The sequence below is a fragment of the Emys orbicularis genome, chromosome 2, assembly GCF_028017835.1.
Source record: "Emys orbicularis isolate rEmyOrb1 chromosome 2, rEmyOrb1.hap1, whole genome shotgun sequence".
In the NCBI taxonomy this organism is placed as follows: Eukaryota; Metazoa; Chordata; order Testudines; family Emydidae; genus Emys; species Emys orbicularis.
In genome coordinates this window covers 24,824,908-24,852,510 of record NC_088684.1, presented here as the reverse complement: position 1 = coordinate 24,852,510, position 27,603 = coordinate 24,824,908, and the positions used below count along the sequence as shown (strand labels likewise).

Genomic DNA, 27,603 nt, shown 5'->3' with positions numbered 1-27,603 from the left:
TTAAAGAAAGTATGTGACAATACATTATAATGTATGCATGCCCCCCAAAGTAAATCTTTCCCCTTTTTAGAAGCACAGAGGCAGGCATATTTCAAATAGAACATTAGGCATAATAACTGCTGGCAGTGAAGATGTGTTTTGGTGTAAGAAGCTTTGTCTGCCAGTATTGCTCTGAGCACTGTACCATAACAAGGAAAACTGGCTATGATAAAAAGGGCAAAATTTTGAGGAAAAGCCCAGGCTCAGCGTGTCACTTTGTAGAAGAGTTCGTTTTTGGAACTACGCCTTATGCAGTCTTGGCTGATAAAACCACTTGATTTATTCAGTAGCCAGCATTCTTTAATGGTGGAACAGACGTAGCCACCAGAGTGCATGATGGGACAATACACCTAGTAGAAACTAGTGTTCAGTGCAGGTCTGCTCTTTAGGACCTGCGAATGAGATTAAAAAAAAGGTACATTTTTTATTACCAATTTGCTGATTGTCCCTCTATCCTGTTTGGGGAATTTAGCACATAGCATTAAGTCTGGGAGGGGGACAAAGATCATTGTTAAAATATGGAGTATGCATCTGAGGCCCCAGAATAATAACCAGCAAACAAATATTTATAGTTTTATACCTAAGGGTTTAATATTACACTATTGGTTAGCAATGCCACCCAATCCTTTCCACCCCATAAAACATGATCACATACCCCTGTTCCCCCTTCCCTGACTTTCAGCTGGTAGCAGTGAGATTTGGGATATGGTATAATCACTTATACCCCTGCTTTGAGCACTGCTTCGGGATTATGGTACAGGGCTCTCTCAGTACCATCAGGTCTGTCTACATGGTGCTGCTTTCCGTGTGATCTTTAATGGCAGAGCTAGGCAGTCAGCCCCATAAGTCTCTTCCTCGTTTTACATTCACAGATGACTACTTTAGATCTGTGTTCTGAAATGATTCGATTGCAGAGTAAAGGCCACATCCTTAGAGCGACTGAGAAACCACGGCTTCCATTGATTTCAGTGGTCTTTGAGGGTACAAAGCAACTCTTAGTATTTGGCCATCAGACTCTGATCCTGCAAAGTGTTAAATGGCTCTTGTGAGATGACTGCAAAGGGAACTGAGCATGTCAAAAGGATGCTCTCACTATCTTACAGGATTGAGCCCCAAGTGACTGAGTGAAAGAGACCATGGATAAATATTTACATAGTGTAATAGCATATTGTGCTGTTGAAGCAGATGCAATTCACTCTTAGAATTCCCATCTTATACAAAAATGTTAACTGATTATATAAAAACACCAATGACATGGCTGCCATCTGGTTCCAATTACTACATGAAAACACTGAAGCCTACTGATATTTCAATAGGGTTGTGTGACCAAATGGCTGCTGAATTTGATAATTACATTAGACAGAGATTCAATTCAGAAATGCTTTTATTTAGGAAGGGTGAACAATCAAAAAAGTTGGTGACAAATGTGTTACATGGCACACTGTAGCTATGTTCTTAAACACAGGCTATGTGGAGGGGGCAGAGATAAATATATATAATAACAGACTGTGGTTAAGTGTTACTAATGTAATGGTTGGAATATATATGTGCCCACAATTTTTAAACATGACACCTATGTATAAGAGGCCCAGTTTCCAGGTGCTCGGCACCTGCTGGTCTCATCTACTTCACTGAGTTTGTGGGTGCTCAGGTCTTCTGAAAGATCAGGCCTTTTTATACGTAGGTGTCTAAATATGGCCTTAGGAGTCTAAATTCAGTGAGCCAGGTTTGAAAGTTTTTACCATAAAACCTGTTCTACAATAATGTCCAGTTTGGTTTTGACTTAAATTGACAAAAGGAAGAAAATTTCAAATTGAAACTGCAACTCTCTCCTGCACTTATCCAACTAGGTATGGCTAGGTATGGCAGGGCTTCAGGGGGTTTATAAGCTACATTCTGCAACAGAGACTCAATTGGATGATCAGAGAACAGAATTCTATTTTAGCTTTCAATGTCCTGTGATTCGTGCTGAACAAGAGCAAGTTGTAGCAGCAGGGTAAGTTTTCATTTATTTATTTTTTCTTAGTGGAAATATAACTTTAAAAAAACAAAGACAAAAATTGCTTTCAGGCAGTTTGGTGTTATGATGCTTCGAGGATAGTTTGAAGTGTTTCAAACCTTAGTGGATCTGAAAATACCTCTGCTATGCTATAAGCAACATGTAAAATGGATTAGTGGCTATTTGCTCTCCAACACTCACTCAATAGTTGCCATGCCTGCCTCATGTGGGTGTGACATCACATTTTGATTTTCCCACTCTGTGACCCATTTCCCTACAGGTCCACAGTCACCACTTACTGATAGAATATCTTGGTGCATTGAGGCGACATGGCACTATAATTAAGTTGCAAGACCTCCTGTTCCGGGGCAAATAAAGTTGGCCTAAACAAGTCCTGTCTACCCTCTCCAGGCTCTAAAGAGTTCAGGTGGTCCCACTCAAGGGTCTCTTTCTCAGAGGTCAATCACCCTTTTCCCCTCAGAGCAGGGTTTTATACCCACCACTGCCAGTTGGAGCTATAGGAGGAGCTCAAACCTTCCTCCACTCTGGGTTCCAGCCCAGGGTCCTTAAACCGGGACTCCCAGTCACTGTCCTTTCACTCAACACCCCTGCTTCACTTTCCCCTGGACAGCTTCCTACATGGTCTGCTTCTTCTAGGCCTTCATCCAGCCTCTTTAGCAAAGTCTCTAAGGGTCTGCTCCTGGGTTACCATCTTGGCAACTGTGAAGGACCTCTCCCAGGTCCTGCCTCTGCTCTCTTGAGTAGAGAGCTCCTCAGCACTCCCTAGCACCTAGTCCTGGTGAGTCTCTCTCTACACCAAGTGCAGGCTGCCTCTTAGATAGTCATCCCACAACCACCTGGCTCATTCTTGATCATATTATCTCTAACCTCCAGACCCCATGACAGAGGAGAAAACTAGGCTCAGGTGGAACTGGATCTTAAAGGGCTAGCACATCCTGTGACAGTGACCCACAAGGGATTTTTAAAAAATGAGACTTTTGCCCTTTATGAAGTATAAAGAAGGCCTGAAACACGCTGAGAGGGGTGAGTTTCATGCTTGTTTATCACTTTAGAAACATCAGTAGTATCAGTTCTGGTCTCCCCTGATTTGCTGGAGTATTTTCTGTATTCGGAGGTCTCACATCTTAATTGAAAGGCTGACGATGTTGAAACCTATGAAATACATCATTTCCCCAAAATGTTCATTAGCCATTGATGGTAAACAGGCATAAACAAAAAGCATGGGGTGTTCCACCGTCTAACTAACGCTGTGCAGCTTTCACTCTCTGGACTCCTGTCATCCCATCACTTCACAACGGCTGCTTCTGCACTGGCAAACATGGGACTCGTCATTCATCACCAGTATGCGGCTGGGCAGCTTCACCAGTGGTTGCACCATTGTAAGCTGCAGGGCACAGACAGTGCTCAGGCAGGTTCAGGATTTGTTACCACTATTTCTCCAACCATACAGGTAAAAAAATATGCCAGATATTTATCTACACTTCAACTTTCATTGCTGTCAAAGCTGGCACCACACTGGTACATATCAGTGGTGAGCTACAGGCCTCATTTTTGCCGTTAAAGAGACAGCTGTAGGTTTTTTTCAGCCACCATAGAATCTTCCAGAGCAGACAAGATCTTAATTTAGAGCAGTGATCTCCAATCTTTTTACGCCCAAGATCACTTTTTGAATTTAAGCGCAACCCAGGATCTACCCCGTCCCTTCCCCGAGGCCCCGCCCCGCTTACTCCACCCCCCCCCCCTAACTCCGTCACTCGCTCTCCCCCACCCTCACTCACTTTCACCAGGCTGGGGCAGGGGGCTGGGGTTGAGGGATTTGCAGTGTGGGAGGGGGCTCTGGGCTGAGCCTGGGGCAGGAGGTTAGTGTGCAGGAGGGGGTGAGGGGTGCAAATTCTGAGAGGGAGTTTGGGTGCAGGAGGGGGCTCTGGGCTTGGGCAGAGTGTTGGGGTGCAGGAGGGGATATGGGGTGCTGGCTCTGGGAGGGGGGTCAGGGCTGGGGCAAGGTGTTGGGGTGCAGGAGGGGGTTTGGGGTGCTGGCTCTGGGAGGGGGGTCAGGGCTGGGGCAGTGGGTTGGGGTGCAGGAGGGAGTATGGGGTCCTGGCTCCGGGAGGGGGTGGGGGTTGGGGGGTCGGCTCCCACTGTGGGGGCACTTACCTCAGGTGGCTCCCGATTGGTGGTGTAACGGGGCTAAGGCAGGCTCCTTGCCTGCCCTGGCCCTACTCAGGCACATTGGCACCTCCTCCCCATCCTGAGCCGGTCCACCCCCGCACCCTGCCAGCCAGTAGTGCACCACATGGCCACGCCGCTCCCGGAAGGGGCCAACGTGCCCCTGCGGTCCCTGTGGGGGCACCGTGGCTCCATGCGCTGCCCCTTTCTGCAGCCACCACTCCCGCAGTTTCCATTGGCCACAGCTCCCCATTCTCGGCCAATGGGAGCTGCGGGGGTGATGCTTGCAGGCAGGAGCAGTGTGCGGAGACCCCTGTCTTCCCCCCCCCCCCCCCGCAGGGCCACGTTGGCCGCTTCCGGGGGTGGCGTGGCGCTGTCACAGCTGGAGATCACGATCGACTGGGAGTGTCTCCAGGATCAAGCAGTTGATCACAATCGACGGGTTGTTGACCACTGATTTAGAACAACAACAAAAAAAGCTTTTTTGAAAAAATAAAAATTTCCTGCATTTATAGTGTATAATGAAGCAAAAGGGCTCATTTAAACCCTCTACTAATGGCAATATAGTAACTTCTGAGTTAATATTTGGATTTTAAAGTAATTCCTATGCCCAGTTTTTGACACAGAAATACTTCTGATGCTAATTTATGGAAGTAATGTGGTTCCTCTGCTCAAGCAGGGAATTAAGCAGTGGATTGTATACCATTTAAATTATGGGCATTTTGCTATTGACTGCAACAGGAGCTGAATCAGGCACTAGATGTCTAATTTTGCTGCTATTCATTCGGGAGTCCAATCCTGCAGTGTTTTAGTAATTGCAGGAAATGTTTCTGTTGATTGTGATGTTAGTGAACACAATTGACTCATTAAGAAGATCACTTTTTTATCTTCAAACAAACAAGCAAAGAAAAATCATAGTGAAAAACAAGATTCTCTTAATAAGGGAGTCTGTGATGGAAAATCTGACCTTGGGAGTTGGGTCTACATACTAAGTCACTTCCAAAACTTAGTCCGCCTGCTAAATGCAGACCAGCTTTGCCAAAGCTTTCTTTTGCCATCCTTCTAGAGTACAATGAGTATAACCAGTGAGTTCCTAGGGCGGTGACCATCTATAACATTAGCAAACGATCTTTAGGTTTATTTAAATCATGCAATATTTCCTCAGCCACCTTCTCCCTCCTAGTTATTAGCTAGTCCCCTTTGGGATTCAACGCCCTTGCCCATCTCCTTACCTTGCAGCTACAATTTCTCTTTCATTCTTCTTCTGTGGCAGAATCTTGGGGTGTGGGGTATGATTTGAAAATGTCATAACTTTCTGAGTGGCAGGGAACTGCCTGTTTTAGGAGCATGGTAGCAAGTTGCAAGGTTTCATTGCTGAGTGGCTGGTTGAATCTGACCTAAGTTGGCACTGATTGGAGGAGACAGCAGTGTGGCTGGGTTGATAGGACATGGGATGTGGCGTTAGGAAACTGGGATTCTATTCCTGCCTCGGCCACTGATTCACTGGGTGACTTTGAGCCAGTCACTCTCCCCATATTGATACTTAGCTCTCTGTGATCTCAAAGCACTGTACATACAGATGATACATGTGTATAAATCTGAACCATTAGAACAAATTGACTCGGCCTTGTGAGATGATTACGTGGTCTCTAGTTCCCTGTGGATGGGTAACTACATCATAGGTGACACAGATTTTCATGCAAATGGGGGCAATAGAGACTGAAATACCTGCTTGTGCTCGAGAAACGGCCCCTTCAGAACAGGGAGGAAGGATTGGCGTCCATTGTGTGGAACTTTGTATGGTACAAACTCTGATAAATGTAAACTCCTGGTTTACCAAGGTTTGCTTATGTCCCCCTGAGCTGTGCTACATTCTCCAGTGCACTCTGGATTTCCTAACCAAGTTTTGCAGGGACTGGCTTTAAAAGAGAGACATGCTTTGCAGAGCAGCAGTTTCACAGCTGCTGAGTATTCACTGGGGTTAGGTAACATGGGTTATACTTTGGAAGCCAACTGGCCATTTGATTAGGAGTCGCAGGTGATCAAGGACACAATCTTCTCCCCCTCCTACACCCCTGTGAGGGAAACAGAGGGTAACAAAGCTAGACCTCAGTCTGCTAAGACTCCAGAGCTCCCCTTTTCCCCATAGGCCCAGCATCCTCCAGTAAAATCCCATGTCTCTTTACTTCTGGGAGCTGGCCCTTTTGGCCTTTTATCTGCACTGGACATTGGCTGCAAGTTGTGACAAACTAAACATCCGTACAAGTCACTAAAGCTAATCTCCAAGTCCTGTTCCTATTTAATCTGATTGCACCTGCATGGTGCTGTGAGGAAGGTGAAAAAACCCACCAGCTGCTGATTTGGCCCCAACAATAAACAATTCCCTCTTGACCTACAAAACTGGCAATCTGTCAGACCCGCAGATTCCAGAAAACACAGCTCCTGTATTACAACTACATGGAGGAAAGGTGAGGTAACGACAGTGGAGCAAGAGGCTCCAAAAGACTAGGGCAAGGGTTTAAATTGAGGTGGGGTGAGCGAGGAGCCAATCCACTCCCACCTCCCTCGGGCTGACCAATAGGAGGCAGAGAGCTGATGGGGTAGAGGGCCCGTCCTTATGTCCCTCTGGCATGCATTCCCCGCACCCTTTCCCTCTAGGGTGACCAGATGTCCCAATTTTATAGGGACAGTCCCAATTTTGGGGTCTTTTTCTTATATAGGCTCCTATTACCCCCCACCCCCTGTCCCGATTTTTCATATTTGTTGTCTGGTCACCCTGTTTTCCTCTGTCCACCACCTTGCAGTGCAGTCAAGTTGTTTCTTTAGTTGTGTTTTTGTCTATAAGGTTGTTTAAGGGTTGGTCTGTTTCAAAGATATCTTATCAGAGACCCTGCTCTTTATTTTGGGTGTGTTTTGGATGATTACGAAATCTTCACCCAACTGCAGGCAGATGTCTTTGAGTGCATAGTCATCATGAAGAAGGCAGGAGTTGGTGGGGAGAGACTGCATCTGCTTTGGTAGACTTTGGACTTCTCCTCTCTGAATTATTGAATGTAAAATTAGTTTTAAAAAATTTAGCCAGCTTTGCATGGCACTTTCTATTTGGTCTGCGGGCCTTGCTAAAGCTAGCATGGGGGCTAGGCTAAATGACAAAGGAGTACTAGTCTGAGTATTCAGGATCTGAAATGTTAGCCCATAAAGTTATATGGGTAAAATTCACCCCTATTCAGAGGACTAAGACGAAGACCCATGGAACCACAAAATATGGCTCAAGTGGCACTTAAGTGGGACATAGTTTTTGTCTGTTTAAGATCTCCTGACTCCTAGTCCTGTGCCTGAACTACAGGAGAGATGTTAGTCATGTTGCTAAATTCACAGTTGGAAGATACTCAGATACTATGATAATGAGGGTAGTATAAGAACCTACAGAATAGAATGAGTTTGCCTTGTGCATAAGTCTGAATTTCACCGTAATATCATGTTTGCAATTGTACTTAAACATATGGGACCTGAATTCAGTGGAGTTGCACCTGCCTATACCAGATCTGAATCTGACCCATAAAGACGATGTAAAAGAGTACTATGTTGTTGATAACATTGTAGTTTTTTTTAAAGACAGTATTATAACAGAGAGCTTTATAGGTCCATAAAAGAAATCAGCCAACTTTCCTTATAAGAACTGAAATATTCCAAAAATATTAATTCTTCATGATGTGTCAGATTTTGGTCCCTCCATTGTGTCTGAGTTTACGACTGTTTAAAATGACATCAGAATTTAACCCAGTGTTTGTGTCTCTGCTTTCTAAAACATCACTGGGAAACAATGAACATACTATACTTGTGTCTATACGTTACCATCTTTTGATATCAGCTGCAAACACATTTCAAAAAGTTATCTGCTAGCTCTTAGTTAGGGTTGTTTTATTTTAAACCAAGTCACACTTTTAAAATAAAATGTAGGTTTAAAAAATATTTCTGAACAAGGAGGGAGTTTTATGACATTATAGCTCAGATATCCACACACCCAGGATTTGTGTATTTGCTTTTCTTAATTGTTTCTGAGCCTTTACAGCTATATCCATTCAGACAGAGATAAAGCAGTCTTGATTTCAGCTGCCATGCAAAACAGTGCTGTGCTTGTGTTTTGATACAACTTCTAAATTCCAGCGTGGTCTACAACCCATTAAATGATGAGATTTAGTGCCAGACAGAGCAGCTGTGACCTTACACACTTGAGCTTTCTCGAGCTACTGCAGATCACTCCTAGACAACAGAGACTGCTTAAATAATGGGGCCGCATTTTAAAAATTGTCCCATGACTGGATTTCTACAGTCTCAGGAAGGTTGAACATTAAATAAGGATGGACGTTGTTTAATAAATAGTGAATTAGGGCCCAGTCCTTCAAGACGCTGAATATTTTGAACTCTCATTGCAGTCAGCACTTTGGCATCAATTAGGATTAGCGCCTTATAGAACAGTTTAGTTAATGTCCTGAACTCTTTAGATTTATTTTCCTCCATAATGGTGTCATTGTTAGCATTGTGTATATTGTAGTTACTTGGCTTAAATGTTTACAGAGCATATAGGGGTTCTGATCAGCTTGACCTACTTAATAGAACCTTCATCACAATTCTCATTGTGTTTTGTTGTTGTTGTTCAAGACACAAGCTGTCATCCTTTAACATATTGATGAATAATTAGGAAAAGATGTTGGGTTAAAGCTATGGCTCCATTTAGCTAGTCATAGCCAATCAGAAACAATTGCACTTTTGTTTGTGAAAACAAGGCGAGCAGCTGTTTGGCTTAGAAATGCTGAATACCACTTATGTGCATTACAGGCTCGATTCTGCTCCTGACTGCCTTTAAATCCCATCAATTTTGGAGACTTCTCGACACTTCAAAGGAGGGGCCCCCTGAGGAATCAACCCCTATATGCAGAATTAGAGTTCGAGTGAGGCACTGAGTCCCCTCTACTCCCAGAGAGTTTAGTGGAAGTTCAGGGCACTCAGCACCTTATAATGTCAGATCCTTTTTATACACTCGGCAACCTGCAGTGTCAAATTTAGTCCCCATTGATTTTTTTAAATAAATGATTGTAGTGTTATTAACCCCAGGTTCACTATGCATAGTTTTGCTTTTAATAACTAGTTTATATGTATACATACAGGGGAAAAGCACAAAAATGCCAAAGCAAACATAAAAAGGAGGCATTCCCAACCTAAAGCATATTCTTCTTCTGTTATTGATGCAGTACTTCACCCAGACTTTCATTTCTCTTTTCATTTAACACATTTATAGAGTGTCTATCATAGGCCTCAAAGTGTGATATACAATAAATAATAATAGTCCTTAAAGCCAAGTATACAATTAGTGAGTTGTTGAGGAAGCTTTCCCAATGCACCTGAATCTAGATCTACTTTACCTCCTGGTGTTTCATGTTGGGACTTTTGCTGACCATGCTGTTTCAATCATTCTAAGTTATAAAGTGGGTTTTCATCTGTACATTGATTCCGCATTAGTCTTCCAAGGCAGTAGTGCCCTATCTTCCCTTATTCCACATACCTGTTTTTGGAAGACTCCCATTCTAGACTCTTACACTCTGATTCTCCAAGTACTCACACATGTTTAACTTTCTGCATGTGAGTAACCCTGTTGACTTCTGTGGGATTACTTATAAGTATAACATTAAACATGGGCAAAAGTATTGTAGGCTCCCGGGCTTAGTGAATATTATTACTACTTTCTAACAATGTGCTTTGAAGATTGCAGCTGGTTGTCCTCTTCTTGGTGTGCAACTTTCTAAATTGCACACCTGTTACAAAACATTTGACAAACACCAACAAATTAATTGGCACAACAACCCCTATCGGGTAGGTCAGTCCCTTTTGTAGATGGTAAGAATTGGACACACAGGAGCTCAGTGACTTGCACAGGGTCACAGAAGCTGCCCATTGCAGAGTGGAGAACAGAATTCAGATCACCTAACCCCAGGCCTTTCTTGGTTCTATTTGTCTATTTTGCCCATTCTAATTATTTGATTTAAGTGACTTTATTCATGGGATTTACAAAAGTGTTGGCCTAACTCCACTCCCAGTGAAATCAATGGTCAAATTCCCATTTCCTCCACTTGGAGCCTAGGTAAGCCGATGCTCAGTGCAGTTGAATGTGTGACCTTATTTTAGTTACTTTATTATGTAGCTACTTCAGTTACTAATTTTGTCCCTCAGTCATAGAGGCCTCTGGGTTTGGAGCACCATAAAAATTAAATGGTTAGCTTTTAAAATGCAATCACTTGCTTTATTCTAAACAATTCTGTGGAAAAATGTCAACTTTCACATTTAAATAGCCTGATCCCATAGTCCTTATTACAAAAACAAAAAAACCCTTCCGTTATTCCAAACTCCAGTGAGAATTTTGCCTGAGTAAAGACTGAAGGATAGGGTGCATAGGAATTGTAATGTGGACACATCTGTTATTCCATAATGAAGTTATTTTTCTTTACTGGAAATTGCCCCACATTTTCTAATAAGCATTTTCTGGGAACACTGTTATGACATTAAGCAAGCTTAAAGCTTCGATAGAGAATGAAAGAGAACTGCAGTTCTCTGGAGAGCTAATCCTGTGTTTTATGCAAGAACTGGATCCTTGCCTACTCCCACACCACCCACTCTACAGCCAATTACACATTTGCTAGGGATATTTACAGAGCTGAACACACAGCTGCAGTTGATTCTGTTTTATTGCAGTAAACTCAGATATGTTGAAAAGGATGTTGCTCATATTTAAATCTTTGGATCATGTACAGTAGTAGTCAAAATGTGATGTTCCAGCCCTCATTGTACTAATACAACAGGGATTTCATGAAGCACGTTTGAGGGATCCAAAATGCTAAGTTGCCAGGTGGCTTTTAGGACCTCTGATTTTATCTCCTTCCCTCTTCCAATACGACAATGTAAAGATTAATAGGATGGAAGCAGGTCACCCCAGAACTGTTTGTGTTTCCCTTTATTTGGAGGGGGCAAACATACATCTTTCCTTGGATCTTCTCTGACAGTATCTCAATTCAGAGTACTTTTGAATACGGTTATTTGTTCAACATGGGATGAATTATTTCAGGAACTTTGTTATGAGTTGGACAACTGAAGGTATGAACATTTTCACATACAAGATCATAAATTAGATTCTGTACATTATGCTTCTTACAAGGCAAAATAATAAACAAACAACAAAAAGGGTGTCCTTTACTGCTCCTCTATGACATTTAATGATTACCTTAAATTGGATGGGGAGTATTTTTAAAAAAATCTTTTTAAAATTTTTGGATTAAAACTTGATTTCCATCCTTTTCTTGGAGGACCCTGACAAGTTCTTTGGAGGGTCTGGATCTCACAACAGGAAGCTGGAATGAGCTGAGGTTCTCTCTGGCCTCAAATAAGCAGTGAGCGGATACCAAGTTTTACAGTAGAACCTCAGAGTTACAAACACCAGAGTTACGAACTGACCAGTCAACCACACACCTCACTTGGAACCGGAAGTACACAATCAGGCAGCAGCAAAGAGAGACAAACAAACAAATACAGCACAGTACTGTGTTAAAGATAAACTACTAACAAAAAAATAAAATAAAAGTTAAGTCAATGTTCAATTGTCAACTTTTGAAGGAACAAAAGAACAACCATAACGTTTTGTTCAGAGTTGTGAACAACCTTCATACCGGAGGTGTTTGTAACTCTGAGGTTCTACTGTACAAATGTTTCTTTAAATTTTTACCAGCTGAACATCCTCTTCCTCTCAGTTGAAAGCTGAGAGAACTGCAGTTCAGGTTTCATCCTCATGTGAAGTCACCATCCAAGTCTTCCAAATATCTTGCCTGCAGCAAAAAGTGAGAAGTCAGGACCTGATATTTTTAACATAAAAGTAAACAGAAGAATTATAGCACTGTTATACATAACAAGGGACAATACAAGGTGACAACTTTTTTCATGTGCTTTGCAGTTCATCTTCAAGATTTTAACACCTACAAATAACAAGCTGTGCTCTTGTTTAAAGTGTCAAGGATCTGGGTATAGCCTGGGGATGAAATCCTTGCCCTATTCAAGACAATAGGAGTTTTGCTACTGACATCAATGGAGCCAGAATTTCACCCCTGGTATTTTCATTTTTTTAAAGTGGTGACATATGACAGCAGAATAAGGCCTAATTCTGAACTGGCTAGTGGTTTTTTTCACTTTGCTAACATGTAAATCTGAAAAGGCTTGACACCCATCACTGCCACATCTACTTTATTTTTTAAATGATATGTGCAGTTGTGCTACCAACCCATCCACAGCAAGATTCTAGTTCATGAATTAAACATAAGCTATTATTATTTATTTGTATTATCATAGTGCCTACAAGTCCAGCATTGGACCAGGAGTCCTAGGTTTGCCAACCCTCCAGGATTGTCCTGTAGTCTCCAGGAATTAAAGGATTACTCTTTAATTATAGATTATGTCATGTGATGAAACCTCCAGGAATACACCCACCCAAAATTGGCAACCCTAACCAGGACCCCACTGTGCTAGGTGCTGTAGAAACTTAGAACAGAAAGGATGTCTCTGTCCCAAAGAACTTACAAAAGCATAGTTCCATTTTCTCCTTCAGCAGAAACAAGTTCAGATGGCTTGAGTGGTTTCAGGGGATACTTCCGTCTCTAGCGTTGGGTGCTGACACTATTTGGAAGGATTTTGGAGAACTGAAAATACCTGGACTCTATCCAGCACTATATCCAGCTATTTTCAGAAATTATCAATTGATGAAGTATCCCCTGAAACCCAATAATCCATTTGAACTTGGTTTTGCTCTGGAAGAAAACTGAATCATACTTGTGGCAACTTCATGAACTAGAAATTTGCTGTTAATTGGGTGGTAGCACAACTGCACAGATAATGAGTATGGGTGAAATCCTGGCACTGTTGAAGTCAGTAATGACTTCACTGGGCCCAGGATTCACACTATCATTGCATTAAAAAGGGAAGAAGGAGAATCTGGGGAACTACAGACCAGTCAGCCTCACCTCATTTCTTGGAAAAATCATGGAGCAGGTCCTCAAGGAATCCATTTTGAAGGAGGAAGGTGATCAGGAACAGTCAACATGGATTCACCAAGGGCAAGGCATGACTGACCAACCTGATTGCCTTCTATGATGAGATAACTGGCTCTGTGGATATGGGGAAAGCAAAGCTTTTGATACGGTCTCTCGCAGTATTCTTTCCAGCAAGTTAAAAAGGTATGGATTGGATGAATGGACTAGAAGGTGAATAGAAAGCTGTCTAGATCGTCAGGCTCAACAGGTAGTGATCAACGGCTCAATGTCTAGTTGACAGCCAGTATCAAGCGGAGTGCCCCAGGGGTTGGTCCTGAGGCTGGTTTTGTTCAGCAAGTTCACGGATAACACTAAGCTGGGGGGAGAGGTAGATACACTGGAGGGTAGGGATAGGGTCCAGAGTGACCTAGACAAATTGGAGGATTGGGCTAAAAGAAATCTGATGAGGTTCAACAAGGACAAGTGCAGAGTCCTGAACTTAGGACAGAAGAATCCTATGCACTGCTACAGGCTAGGGACTGACTAGCTAAGCGGCAGTTCTGCAGAAAAGGACCTGGGGATTACAGTGGATGAGAAGCTGGATATGAGTCAGCAGCATGCCCTCATTGCCAAGAAGGCCAACGGCATATTGGGCTGTATTAGTAGGAGTATTGCCAGCTGATTGAGGGAAGTGATTATTCCCCTCTATTCGGCACTGGCAAGGCCACTTCTGGAGTATTGCATCCAGTTTTTGCCCACCCCCCACCCCCACCCCACTACAGAAAGGATGTGGACAAATTGGAGAGAGTCCAGCAGAGAGCAACGAAAATGATTAGGGGGCTGGGGAGAGGAGAGGCTGAGGGAACTGGGCTTATTTAGTCTGCAGAAGAGAAGAGTGAGGGGGGATTTGATAGCAGCCTTCAACTATCTGAAGGGGACTTCCAAAGAGGATGGAGCTCGGCTGTTCTAAGTGGTGGCAGATGACAGTGTGACGGGTTGGATCACAGAAACCCCCTTGGGAGCTGCCACCCAATGTGCAAAGACTACCCCTGCTTCTGTTTTCCCTGCCAGCTCAGGACTCCAGCACCCCGTTTTGCTGAGCCAGACACTCCAGTCTGCTCTAACAAAGACTCAGGGTCTGAATCCCTTGTCCCAAAGCTGCAAGTTTACCAGAAACCAGCTCACAGGAGTGTGCTTGTCTTTAGCACTCAGATGCCCAACTCCCAATGGGGTCTAAACCCAGATAAATCCGTTTTACCCTGCATAAAGCTTATGCAGGGCAAACTTATAAATTGTTCGCCCTCTATAACACTGATAGAGAGATATGCACAGTTGTTTGCTCCCCCAGGTATTAATACATACTCTGAGTAAATTACTAAATAAAAAGTGATTTTATTAAATACAGACAGTAGGATTTAAGTGGTTCAAAGTAGTAACAGACAGAACAAAGTAAGTCACAAGCAAAATAAAATAAAATGCGCAAATCTATGCCTAATCAAACTAAATACAGATAATCTCACCCTCAGAGATGCTTCAGTAAGTTTTTCTCAGACTGGACACCTTCCAGGCCTGGGCACAATTCTTTCCCCTGGTACAGCTTTTGTTTCAGCTTAGGTGTTATCTAGGGGATTCTCCATGATGGCTCCTCTCTCCTTCTCAGTTCTCTTCCACCCCTTTATATATCTTTTGCATAAGGCGGGAACCCTTTGTTCCTCTGGGTTCCCACCCCCTCCCCTCACTGGAAAAGCACCAGGTTAAAGATGGATTCCAGTTTAGGTGACATGATCACATGTCACTGCAAGACTTCATTACTCACTTGCCAGCACACACATATACAGGGAGACTCACAGGTAAACAGCCATCTGCAGACAATGGGAGTCATCAAGATTCCAAACCATCATTAATGGCCCACACTTTACATAATTACAATAGGCCCTCAGAGTTACATTTTATATTTCTAGTTTTAGATACAAGAGTGGTACATTTCTACAAATAGGATGATCACACTCAGTAGCTTATGAGCTTTGTAATGATACCTTACAAGAGACCTTTTGCACAAAGCATATCCCATTTGCATTATAGTCACTTATTATCAAAATTTTTATAAAACTATCCCAGTTACATTATATTCACTTATTATCATGTTTTTATAAAACCATGTAGACTGCACAACGTCACACCCTCCTCCTGAACTTACTGCCAGAGACTTGGACACTGACCATGGCGGAGGCAGTATACCTAAAATTCGTTTTTGGGCTCCCCTACTGGGCAGACACTCCTGTGTCCCCCAAAAGGGAAAGAGACCCTGACCCAGCTGTAGGCTCACAGCTACCAGCTATGAGGGACCTTTCGCTGGCCAGCAAAATCCCCCCCCTTTCACTCAGGTTGGGTTTGCTTCCAGCTAGAGTCCTTGGGGTTTGTTTCCACCGCAGCAGTCACCAGGACCCCAACTTCCAGCTCCAGGATACATGTCTCTGTGCACCTCTTCCACTCCATTACAGCCAGGTCATGCTTCTGGGTCTTACTTGCTTTGTCTCTTAAGTCCAGGCTGGTGGGCAGCCTTTTCTTTTTCCAGGTCAGCCTTTTTCCAGGCAAATTGTACATCAATTTCCATTTGTTTTCCCTTGAGACCATCACTTGATGAGCTGGGATACCACAGAGAACACCCTCCTGCCAGAACAGGCACCCCTCCCCTCCTGTCTTGCTAGGTTAGACACTCCAGTCAGCTTCAGCACAGACAGAGGTTGGGCCACACCCATCTGCAGTTCACTGAAACTGAGATGTACTCAGCTCAGGGGCTTCTTAGTTAACAGAGACATTTCCAGCGCCCATTGTTCAGTCTTTCTGGGCAATTTGCAACTTGTGTAGTTTTAGCTTCTTTTGATCTTCATTCTTACTTATTTTGCTTCCTTTTCTGTCCCTAATTTCCTTTCCCGAAATAAGCAAACAGAAAATAACAAACCAGTAACCACTTTGTCTGTTCTCCAGCCACCACACTTAAAACTCACTTAAAATCACTACCAGTATCTCAAAGCAATCAGCTGTGCACATATCCTGCCGACTACGCCACTGTGACGGGTTGGATCACAGAAACCCCCTTGGGAGCTGCCACCCAATGTGCAAAGACTACCCCTGCTTCTGTTTTCCCTGCCAGCTCAGGACTCCAGCACCCCGTTTTGCTGAGCCAGACACTCCAGTCTGCTCTAACAAAGACTCAGGGTCTGAATCCCTTGTCCCAAAGCTGCAAGTTTACCAGAAACCAGCTCACAGGAGTGTGCTTGTCTTTAGCACTCAGATGCCCAACTCCCAATGGGGTCTAAACCCAGATAAATCCGTTTTACCCTGCATAAAGCTTATGCAGGGCAAACTTATAAATTGTTCGCCCTCTATAACACTGATAGAGAGATATGCACAGTTGTTTGCTCCCCCAGGTATTAATACATACTCTGAGTAAATTACTAAATAAAAAGTGATTTTATTAAATACAGACAGTAGGATTTAAGTGGTTCAAAGTAGTAACAGACAGAACAAAGTAAGTCACAAGCAAAATAAAATAAAATGCGCAAATCTATGCCTAATCAAACTAAATACAGATAATCTCACCCTCAGAGATGCTTCAGTAAGTTTTTCTCAGACTGGACACCTTCCAGGCCTGGGCACAATTCTTTCCCCTGGTACAGCTTTTGTTTCAGCTTAGGTGTTATCTAGGGGATTCTCCATGATGGCTCCTCTCTCCTTCTCAGTTCTCTTCCACCCCTTTATATATCTTTTGCATAAGGCGGGAACCCTTTGTTCCTCTGGGTTCCCACCCCCTCCCCTCACTGGAAAAGCACCAGGTTAAAGATGGATTCCAGTTCAGGTGACATGATCACATGTCACTGCAAGACTTCATTACTCACTTGCCAGCACACACATATACAGGGAGACTCACAGGTAAACAGCCATCTGCAGACAATGGGAGTCATCAAGATTCCAAACCATCATTAATGGCCCACACTTTACATAATTACAATAGGCCCTCAGAGTTACATTTTATATTTCTAGTTTTAGATACAAGAGTGGTACATTTCTACAAATAGGATGATCACACTCAGTAGCTTATGAGCTTTGTAATGATACCTTACAAGAGACCTTTTGCACAAAGCATATCCCATTTGCATTATAGTCACTTATTATCAAATTTTTTATAAAACTATCCCAGTTACATTATATTCACTTATTATCATGTTTTTATAAAACCATGTAGACTGCACAACGTCACAGACAGAACAAGAAGCAATAGTCTCAAGTTGCAGTGGGGGAGGTCTAGGTTGGGTATTCGGAAACTCTATTTGACTAGGAGGGTGGTGAAGCACTGGAATGGGTTACCTAGGGAGGTGGTGGAATCTCCATCCTTAGAGGTTTTTAAGGCCCAGCTTGACAAAGCCCTGGCGGGGATGATTTAGTTGGTGTTGGTCCTGTTCTGAGCAGGGGGTTGGACTCGATGACCTCCTGAGATCTCTTCCAACCCTAATCTTCTATGATTCTATGATAAATATATTTTTTAAAATAAAAAGTGATCTGCTATTTTGTATCTGTTAAAACTGCACTTTTGGTATGGTATGGATTATTGCATCCAGTTTTCATCCCTGCTTTAATGCTCTTTTCTTCAGTGACCTCACTAATATTTGCATTCAGGCATCTATAAAATTAAGTGCTTCTTTGGGACTGTTCCAGTGAAATTTTGCAATATTCACTTATGCCAAGTGTTGCTACAGGAATTCCTAGTATTTTATTATATTTCAAGACTTTCTCTCAAACTTAAAACATTGTGCATACTAAAATCAAAGAACACTGTTACGAACAGTTTTGTAAAGGAAGGAAGGCTAATGTTAATTGTAAAATCAATACAAGAATGTTATTTTAAGAACTAAATATTTATTCGTAAACGGTATTCATAGACTATTAGTGAATACTCAGATTATCAGTAGGCAGATGGCCAGTAAGAATGACTATTATTTATTTAATAGTTTTTAAAAGTTCTGGGTGAAATCCTACCCCCCAAGCAGTCTCCGATCCAAACTAAAATTTCAGCCTCTCCTTCTGAGATCTCCGTGTGGATGTCTAGCCATCAGTTCAAGATAAACTCGTGGCTAAAACAGAGCTCTTAGTCTTCCCCCCAAGCCCTCCCCACTACCTCCCTTGCTGCCCCTCACACTTGGGAGGAACTCCCCATAAAAACCTTCCAAGCTACCTCATTAACCTTCTTCAGAACCTTCCTTAAAACTCTCCTTTGCCATCATGCCTACAAAGCACTTGATAATGGTTAGGTTTGCTGAGACCACTGCCTGTCATGCTGACCAATGTTGTCTCACTGTTTCCTTGTGCTCTTCCATCTGTCTGTCTGTATCCCTCTGGTGTCTCTTGTGTTATCTGTGTAACCTCTCTGGGGCAGGGTCTTTTTGTTCTATGTACAGTGCCTAGCATAATGGGGGCCTGTTATATAACTAGCATCCCAGGCGCTGTGGTAATACTGTAATTAATAGTAACAATAGAACTCAATGGCAAAACTCCCATTGACTACAATGAGGTCAGGATTTCACAGTAAAATTTTTGTCTCCGCCTGCTCATTGTGCACACAGCTATTCTGTGGAACCATGTGTTCCTGTCACTGTTACTCTCACCTCATCCTCGCCTGCACTGTTTCCTCTCTTATGCTGTTAGACTAGGGTTGCCAACCCTCCAGGATTGGCCTGGAGTCTCCAGGAATTAAAGATTAATCTTTAATTAAAGATTATTAGGGCTGTCGATTAATCACAGTTAACTCATGCGATTAAATCAAAAAAATTAATCGCAATTAAAAAAAATGTATCGCGATTAATCGCACTGTTAAAAAATAGAATACCAATTGAAATTTATTAAATATTTTGGATGTTTTTCTACATTTTCAAATATATCGATTTCAATTACAACACAGAATACAAAGTGTACAGTGCTCACTATATATTATTTTTTATTACAAATATTTGCATGGTAAAAATGATAAACAAAAGAAATAGTATTTTTTAATTCACCTCATACAAGTACTGTAGTGCAAGCTCTTTATTATGAAAGTGCAACTTAAATATATAGGGTTTTTAGTTACATAACTGCACTCAAAAACAAAACAATGTAAAACTTTAGAGCCTATAAGTCCAATCAGTCCTACTTCTTGTTCAGCCAATCGCTAACACAAACAAGTTTGTTTACATTTATGGGAGATAATGCTGCCCACTTCTTAATTACAGTATCACCTGAAAGTGTGAACAGGCATTCGCATGGCACTGTTGTAGCCAGCGCTGCAAGGTATTTACATGCCAGATATGCTAAACGTTTGTATGCCTCTTCATGCTTCAGCTATCGTTCCAGAAGACATGCTTCCATGCTGATGATGCTTGTTAAAAAATAATGCGTTAATTATATTTGTAACTGAATTGCTTGGGGGAGAACTGTATGTCTCCTGCTCTGTTTTACCCGCATTCTGTCATATATTTCATGTTATAGCAGTCTCGGATGATGACCCAGAACACTTTCACTACAAATTTGACAAAATGCAAAGAAGGTACCAATGTGAGATTTCTAAAGCATTCGACCCAAGATTTAAGAATCTGAAGTGCCTTCCAAAATCTGAGAGGGACGGGGTGTGGAGCATGCTTTCAGAAGTCTTAAAAGAGCAACACTCCGATGAGGAAACCACAGAACCCAAACCACCAAAAAAGAAAATCAACTGTACAAGAGTTTGCCGGGGCTTGACTCTCTCCGGGGCGGCGGGGAGCCACACCGGCTCACTACACACCGGTGAGCTTGGGAAATTCGTCCGGGCGTGGGGTCTCCCTCGGCAGCTCTTGATGTAACCGGAAGAACACGGTAAGCCCGGCCCTGCTCAGGGCGGGCAATAATGCTACATCAGGAGCTCAGGCCCTCAGTCAGGACTGAGCAACAAACGAGTACAAAGTATTAAGCTCGGGCCCTAGGTCAGGGCGGGGCAACAAACACTGAGTCAAGAGCTCAGGCCCTCAGTCAGGGCTGAGCAACAATAGTACAAGGTATTAAGCCCAGGCTCTAGGTCAGGGCGGGGCGACAAACACTGAGTCAGGAGCTTAGGCCCTCAGTCAGGGCTGAGCAACAATAGTACAAAATATTAAGCCCAGGCCCTAGGTCAGGGCGGGGCGACAAACGCTGAGTCAGGAGCTCAGGCCCTCAGTCAGGGCTGAGCAACAATAGTAGGCCCCTCCCCCAGGCCTTTTGAGGCTTGGGGGAGACTGCCGCCCACGGGTTGGGTGGCAGGGGGGACGCAGGCCCTCCCACTCCACTGCGTCCCAGCCCGGGGCCCTAGCAGCGGCAGAAGACCCGCTGCTGTCAAGTGGGGATCCTGGCCGCAACACACTGACATAGGCTCTGGCAGTGCTGCAGCCAGACTGGGGTCGGCTGCCCCCAGGCTATTTCCACACTCCCCCTCGGGGCCTACCTGGGTCCTGGTGTCGGCCTCTGGGGGATCCAGGACCATGGGTTCGTCAGGGCAGGGATTGATTGGCAGATCCGGCAGCTCCTCCAGATAGCGGGCGCAGGGCAGCTCCGGCGGCTCCTCTGGATAGCGGGCGCAGGGCAGGTCCGGCGGCTCCTCTGGATAGCGGGCGCAGGGCAGGTCCGGCGGCTCCTTCGGATAGCGGGCGCAGGGCAGGTCCGGCGGCTCCTCCGGATAGCGGGCGCAGGGCAGGTCCGGCCAGTTCTGGCGGCTGCCTTGGGCCGTGGGGGCTTCCCAGTCACGAGCTAGGCTGGAGACGTCTGGTCTCTCCGGCGGCTGGGGCCTGACTGAGCTGTGAGGGCGAGCTTTTATACTTCCGGCTCGCCGCCTGACCCGCTGAAGGGCGGCAGAGGTCCGCACTGCTTTGGATCGTTATCGAGCAGAACCCGTCATCAGCATGGACGCATGTTCTCTGGAATGGTGGTTGAAGCATCAAGGGACATATGAACCTTTAGCACATCTGGCATGTAAATATCTTGCGACACCGGTTACAACAATGCCATGAGAATGCCTCATCTCACTTTCAGGTGACATTGTAAACAAGAAGCAGGCAGCATTATCTTCTGCACATGTAAACAAACTAGTTTGTCTGAGCGATTGGCTGAACAAGAAGTAGGACTGATTGGACTTGTAGGCTCTAAAGTTTTACATTGTTTTATTTTTAAATGCAGGTTTTTTTGGTACATAATTCTACATTTGTAAGTTCAACTTTCATGATAAAGAGATGTAACTACAATACTTGTATGAGGTGAATTGAAAAATAATATTTCTTTTGTTTTTTACAGTACAAATATTTGTAATAAAAATAAATATAAAGTGAGCACTGTACACTTTGTATACTGTTTTAATTGAAATCAATATATTTGAAAATGTAGAAAACATCCAAAATATTTAAATAAATGGTATTCTATTATTGTTTAACAGCGCGATTAATCACGATTAATGTTTTTAATCGTGCGATTAATCGTGATTCATTTTTTTAATTGCTTGACAGCCCTAAAGATTATGTCATGTGATTAAATCTCCAGGAATATGTCCAACCAAAATGGGCAACCCTATGTTACACCCACCTATCACATCTTGTCTTAGGCCCAGTCCTGTAACCTACATCACACATGCAGACCCCTGAGCTTGCATGGAGTACCATTGAAGTCCACAGGGCTTCATGCTGGCACAGGTGTCTGCCAACATAGATCCAGTTGCAGGATCAGGGCCATAGGGTTATAAAATCTTTGGGACAGGGATTATCTCTTACTCTGTATTTGAATAATAGTTAGCACAGTGATGCCTCAGTTCCAATTGAGTTCTCTTGGCACTACTTAAATATATATGTTATTTTTATTATGATAATGACTTTGCAATTGAATAGAAAATATTTTAATGCTTTAAAATTTTTCATGGAGATTCTTACATCAGCAAAGCAAATCTAAGCTGGTAACTTCAAATTAGCAGAACACTGCAAAGCTCTGCAGTTTGTCCCTGTAACACCCCACACTTGTAAACTTAAAGAAATTTTAAATGAAGCAAGAGAGAGCATTTTCACCATTCTGTTATTTAATTTTTCACTATTCTCTTACAGTAATTTACACTTTACTGCTTAGATATTATAATATCTCCACTGGTTATGCATGCATGCTAGCAAAATGGTGGCTCTTTGTTCTATATCCGGTCATTCCTTGAAGTTCCAGGAAGCGTGACACTGAAATCTCATCTCATCTCAGGTTCCCTAAAGATCTATATGAGGAACTTTAACTTCAGTTTATTATCCGACATATTAATCTATGGAAACTAAGAGAATTTTGCATGTTTATGGTACAGTCATGTAACAGCTGTAGTTGCAAGCTGAAGATATGTGAGGATTGTTATTATTTTTTGTAATATTAAATCATAGTTAGTTTGTAACCCAGGCTCCCTAAGACAACTCATAAAATAAGTAGGAAGGTCCTGTCTCTTTCATTTTGTAATTCCTGTCAAGACAGCAATACAGTACATTAGCTATTTGTGTGCAGGATTAACAGTAAGTAAAACAAATGAGACCATACCACATGAGTATATAAGTAAGTTCATGAGTATATAAGAACGGCCATACTGGTCCATTTAGTCCAATATCCTATCTTCTGACAGTGGCCAATGCCAGGTGCCCAGAGGGAATGAACAGAACAGGTAATCATTAAGTGATTGATCCCCTGTTGCCCATTCCCAGCTTCTGGCAAACAGAGGCTAGGGACACCATCCCTGCCCATCTTGGCTAATAGCCACTGATGGATCTATCTTCCATGAATTCATCTAGTTCTTTTTTGAATCCTGTTATGGTCTTGGCCTTCGCAACATCCTCTGGCAAAAAGTTCCAGAGGTTGACTGTGCGCTATGTGAAGAAATACTTCATTTCGTTTGTCTTAAACCTGCTGTGTATTAATTTTGTTTGGTGACCCCTAGTTCTTGTGTTATGAGAAGGAGTAAATTCCTTATTTACTTTCTCCATTTGATGCTTATTTACTTTTTCCATTTGATGTTTCATTTCCATTTGATGCATGTTAGCATCTTAAGACTACATTGCACAGGAAATATTTTAAAATGAATAAACCTTACCGATAAATTGTACTTTAGAATATACAGCAGTAAAACAGTCAGTCATTCAGCCTCCAAAGATTGCATTAAGCCAAAAGAGACCATGTTATTTCTATAACTGTTTTAAATCAACAGGAATATTATACTGAAGCCAGAACTATAATCCAGTAAAACTTGATACAATCTTGTGGGGGGGGGGGGGGGGGTTGAGAGAGAGATCACTTTTTCATCTTTAGACAAAGTCAAAATCTGTATTGTATATATTTTAAATGATAGTTAAGAAATAGCTTTGGGTGGGCTGATGCGTTACCCATTTCAGCCAAGTTTCTTAAACTGAAAAGGGCTTATCTACATGAACATTTAGTTTGTGGCAACCTGGGGTATGAATCTACCTCAACTAGCTTACTATGCACTAACTGTCCTGTGAACTCTGTTGACACACACTAGCAGTTAGTTAGCGCACTTTGATCTACCCTGATTTGAAATGGGACTAGATTAAAGCTCACTAACAAACTGTTAGTGCATGTGATCAGGGTCCGCAGGGACAGTCAGTACTTGGCAGGCTAGTGCAGAGTAGATTGCCATAAACTAAATGTTTATGTAGGCCACTTTAACTATGTGGTTCTGTGCTGTACTATGCTGGTATAGTTAAAGTAGCACAACTCCCCGGTATGGATGCACTTATACCAGTATAAATGTGCTTATGTTATAGCTTACTCCCATATGAGAAAGGAAATAAACTATTCTGGCATAAGGCACCATTATACTGGTATAACTGCATGCACATTAGCAGTTGTACTGTTATTATTTTGGTTAAAATCGCATCCCTAACTGCCATAGTTATACTCGTGCAAGATCTTTATGTCCACCAGGCCTAATATGGCAAGTGAGAAATCTAGCAAGCAAAGTGCTAGCCCATTGGTTAAGCCCCTTGTCAGCAACTGCCATGCAATATTTCAGCCAACATTTCAGAAATTGAACAACAATATTTTTTAGAAACTGGATGACAGCAGAATAATAGCGCACTTGTTGCAAAACGGTTCAGTTCCCCCCCAGGAGCTTTTCCCCCTTCCCCTTTGTTTCTTTAATAAAAAATGAACGCAGTGGTCTTGTCCATGCTGTGACTTCTTGACAAAGCACATACCCTCTAGGCATTTTATCATCAAAACTCTAATAGAATCATCATCCCACTTTGCTGACTGTCCAGGCTACCAGCAAGGCTGAATCCCAGGAGTCCCCACCCTGGAATACACTGAAGAGATTGGGGTGGGGACGGGGTGAGATAGGGAGAGAGACCTAGCTGGCCGTTAGAGACATCTGCTGCTGTTCCTGTAATGGCACACAGGGTCTGAGGAGTGAAGATGAAATCACAGGGGCCATACTGTTCATCAAATTTGAGAGCTTTTTAACAAATGGCCTTGACTCATCGATAATTTTTCTTAAACCTGACATGACAAAACAACCACCCCAATAATACTTTGGTTTTTTATAGAACCTTTCAGTGAATAATATAAAAATACCGTACAAACATGAATGAAGCTTCACAACAGCCCCATGAGATCCCCATTTTGCTGAAAGGGATATTGAGGCACGGAAGTTAAGAACCTTAGCTAAAGTCACAAAGAATCAGTGGCAGAAACAGTAATATAAACTAGGTACCCTATTTCCCAGTTCTCTGTTCTAACCATTATATCACATTGCCTCCCGAAACCACAACAGATTAGAATATAAACATCTTTCACAGTTAAAGTGGGTTTAATGTGCACTCATTATCAGTTATGAATAAGGTAAATTCATGACAAAAGTATCCTTTTCATGAAACATTTCTGTGACAATTATTTTACTTGCAGTAAAAAAAATAAAATAAAAAGTAATGCCATACCTTTAAAAAACATTGATACAAAAACTACAAACATTGTAACTTTATAGAATACTTTGATTAGACTCAGAGGGGGCTGCATTTCACTGGGGAATGAATAACATTGTCTTTTTCTTCCAATCCACAGTTCTGGCCTTTTTAGCATGAATGGCATGGCCTCCTCCTTTCTGCGTGATTCTAACTTTTTTAAGTGCTAAATACATCAGGTCAAATATTTTGTATCCAAACATTGTTTGTCAGAAAGTGGCCATTTTTCATTGAAAATGTTCATTTCATTTGATTAAAAAAGAAATACATTTGAAACTGACAATGTTTCATTTCCTAAAATTGGTCAGTTTTTTGATGAAAATCTGAAAAATATTTTCAGGAAATTGAGAAAAAAATGAGTTTTTCTACAAAATGTCCTGCAAAAAAATAATAATAATAATAATAATAACTGGCACTTTCTGACTAACTCTAGTGCTAAGTGACTTTAACTCCCATTCATTATAGGCACTTAGCATCTCACAGAATTGGCTTCTTAGGGTGAAATCCTTGCCATTGACTTCAGTGGGATTAGGATTTCACTTTTAGGCCCTGATTCTATGCCCTTAGGCAAACACGTATGCATGTGTTTAATTTGACTATTATTAGTGCTATTGATTTCAACAGCACTAATCAGGGCTTTAGAATGTAGACTGTTTGGGTTCAGAGCCTGATTGGCCTATAGATTTGTAAAGCACCATGTGAATCATGGTATTATATGAAAAATTGAATGATACAGTGAGAGTAGTTAAAAATTCCACAGTTTTGAACGATCCTGCTGTTTCCAGTGATATTCCTGACATCTATAATTGGAAATTAACCTTTAAATGATGGAATCCTTCAAAACTATAGAACTCTTATGTGTGCCAAATGTAGCTCTTGTCTGTTTTCATACCAAAAAAAATTATTCCTACAGACAAAAAGGCCCAGGGAGAGAGAAGCATTAAGCATTACATCTTATCATTCTGGTTTGCCTTGGCTGGTTCTGGTCAGTATCCAACACCATAGTGTCTAAATGCCCGAGTCTCCATAATTATCAGAATTGAGCTGATTCCTGCTATCCTCTGTTATTTCTTCATTGACTCTCTAGTGTAGGGCCTGATCTAAAGCCCACAGAAGTCAATGGAAAGACTCAATGAGTTTTGGATCAGGTTCTTAGATACTTAGCATCTAGTTGAATAGTCAATCAGGAGCCTGCCTCATTACCTATCCCTTTTCATCTTTTCAGACATAAGAAGCAAGTGGGTTAAACGGGGAATTAACCCCTTGCATATTGGTGTATTTGAACTCTTTCAGTGAGGTATTATTATTATTTTATTTTCCATTTATTTATTTATTAGTTATTTATTGGCAGGGTATCAGCAGATGTGAAAAAATGTATGAATTTTAGTTCCACTGGAGAAATGAACTGATTGAGTAGAATACAGTGTCAGTATTGCAGCATCTGCTACCACAAAGAGAAGCCTAAGTCCACTGCAATTGTAATACATCCCTTCTCTTTTCTCTGTAGGTCTGTCAGTTTGTGGTTTCTGTGAATGGACTCAATGTTCTCCATGTGGACTACAGGACCGTGAGCAATCTCATTCTGACTGGCCCTCGAACTATTGTCATGGAAGTGATGGAGGAATTAGACTCCTGAGAAGGAAATTTCCTCACTGGAAGCTGTGAATAGAAATAGAAGAACCAATGCAAAGCCAAACAACACAAGGGGGCAAAACCTTGCCTTGTCTAACTAGATTATTCTGCCTTTCAGGTGCTTTCCCCTTCAGTTTAACAATAGGAGCTGTGATTCATATGCTAAGAAGTGAACAGTATATATCAGCATGTTATCATTTAGGACCCGATCCTGCAAACTGTTCTGCTGAAGACAAGGACCAGGTCTTTAGTTGTCAATCCAGCTGTATCTGTTGGGATGGTATCCTACTTAAAGGCTGCACGTAACTTCCCTTGCCGTTCAACCATGTGATCACAATACTTGAAAAGAGGAATGTTTGGTAAGGACTTTCCATATGGTTGGCATGGCATATGAATGTTAGCGTACTCCCCCCCATGTAATCTAGACGTGTCCAAAGTGCGTCCCCAGGAGAGTAGCTGCCTGCTACTGCTCCCTCTCTATAATCATAGAGCAAAGAGAAAGGTGATCAACTTCAAACGTTTATTGTCAGTGAATTCAAACAAGTAGCAGACAACATTAGAATTCGTAGATATGAAAAAACATGTGCGCCTTTCTGTGGAATGCACTGCATTACCAGAGATGGGTAGTCCTATAAAAACCTGCAGCAATTGTTCTATGAAGGAA

At 42.3% G+C, this 27,603-nt stretch overlaps 1 protein-coding gene across 1 annotated transcript in view; it reads left to right on the top strand.

Moving 5' to 3' along the window:
• The window catches only part of DEPTOR (DEP domain containing MTOR interacting protein), a 112,933-nt gene extending 85,990 nt beyond the window's left edge, over window positions 1-26,943 (top strand). The window contains exon 11 of the mRNA XM_065399763.1: window positions 26,815-26,943. Within this exon, the coding sequence (XP_065255835.1) occupies window positions 26,815-26,943 (129 nt within the window). The remainder of the gene's footprint in view (window positions 1-26,814) is intronic.
• The last annotated feature ends 660 nt before the right edge of the window (window positions 26,944-27,603 follow it).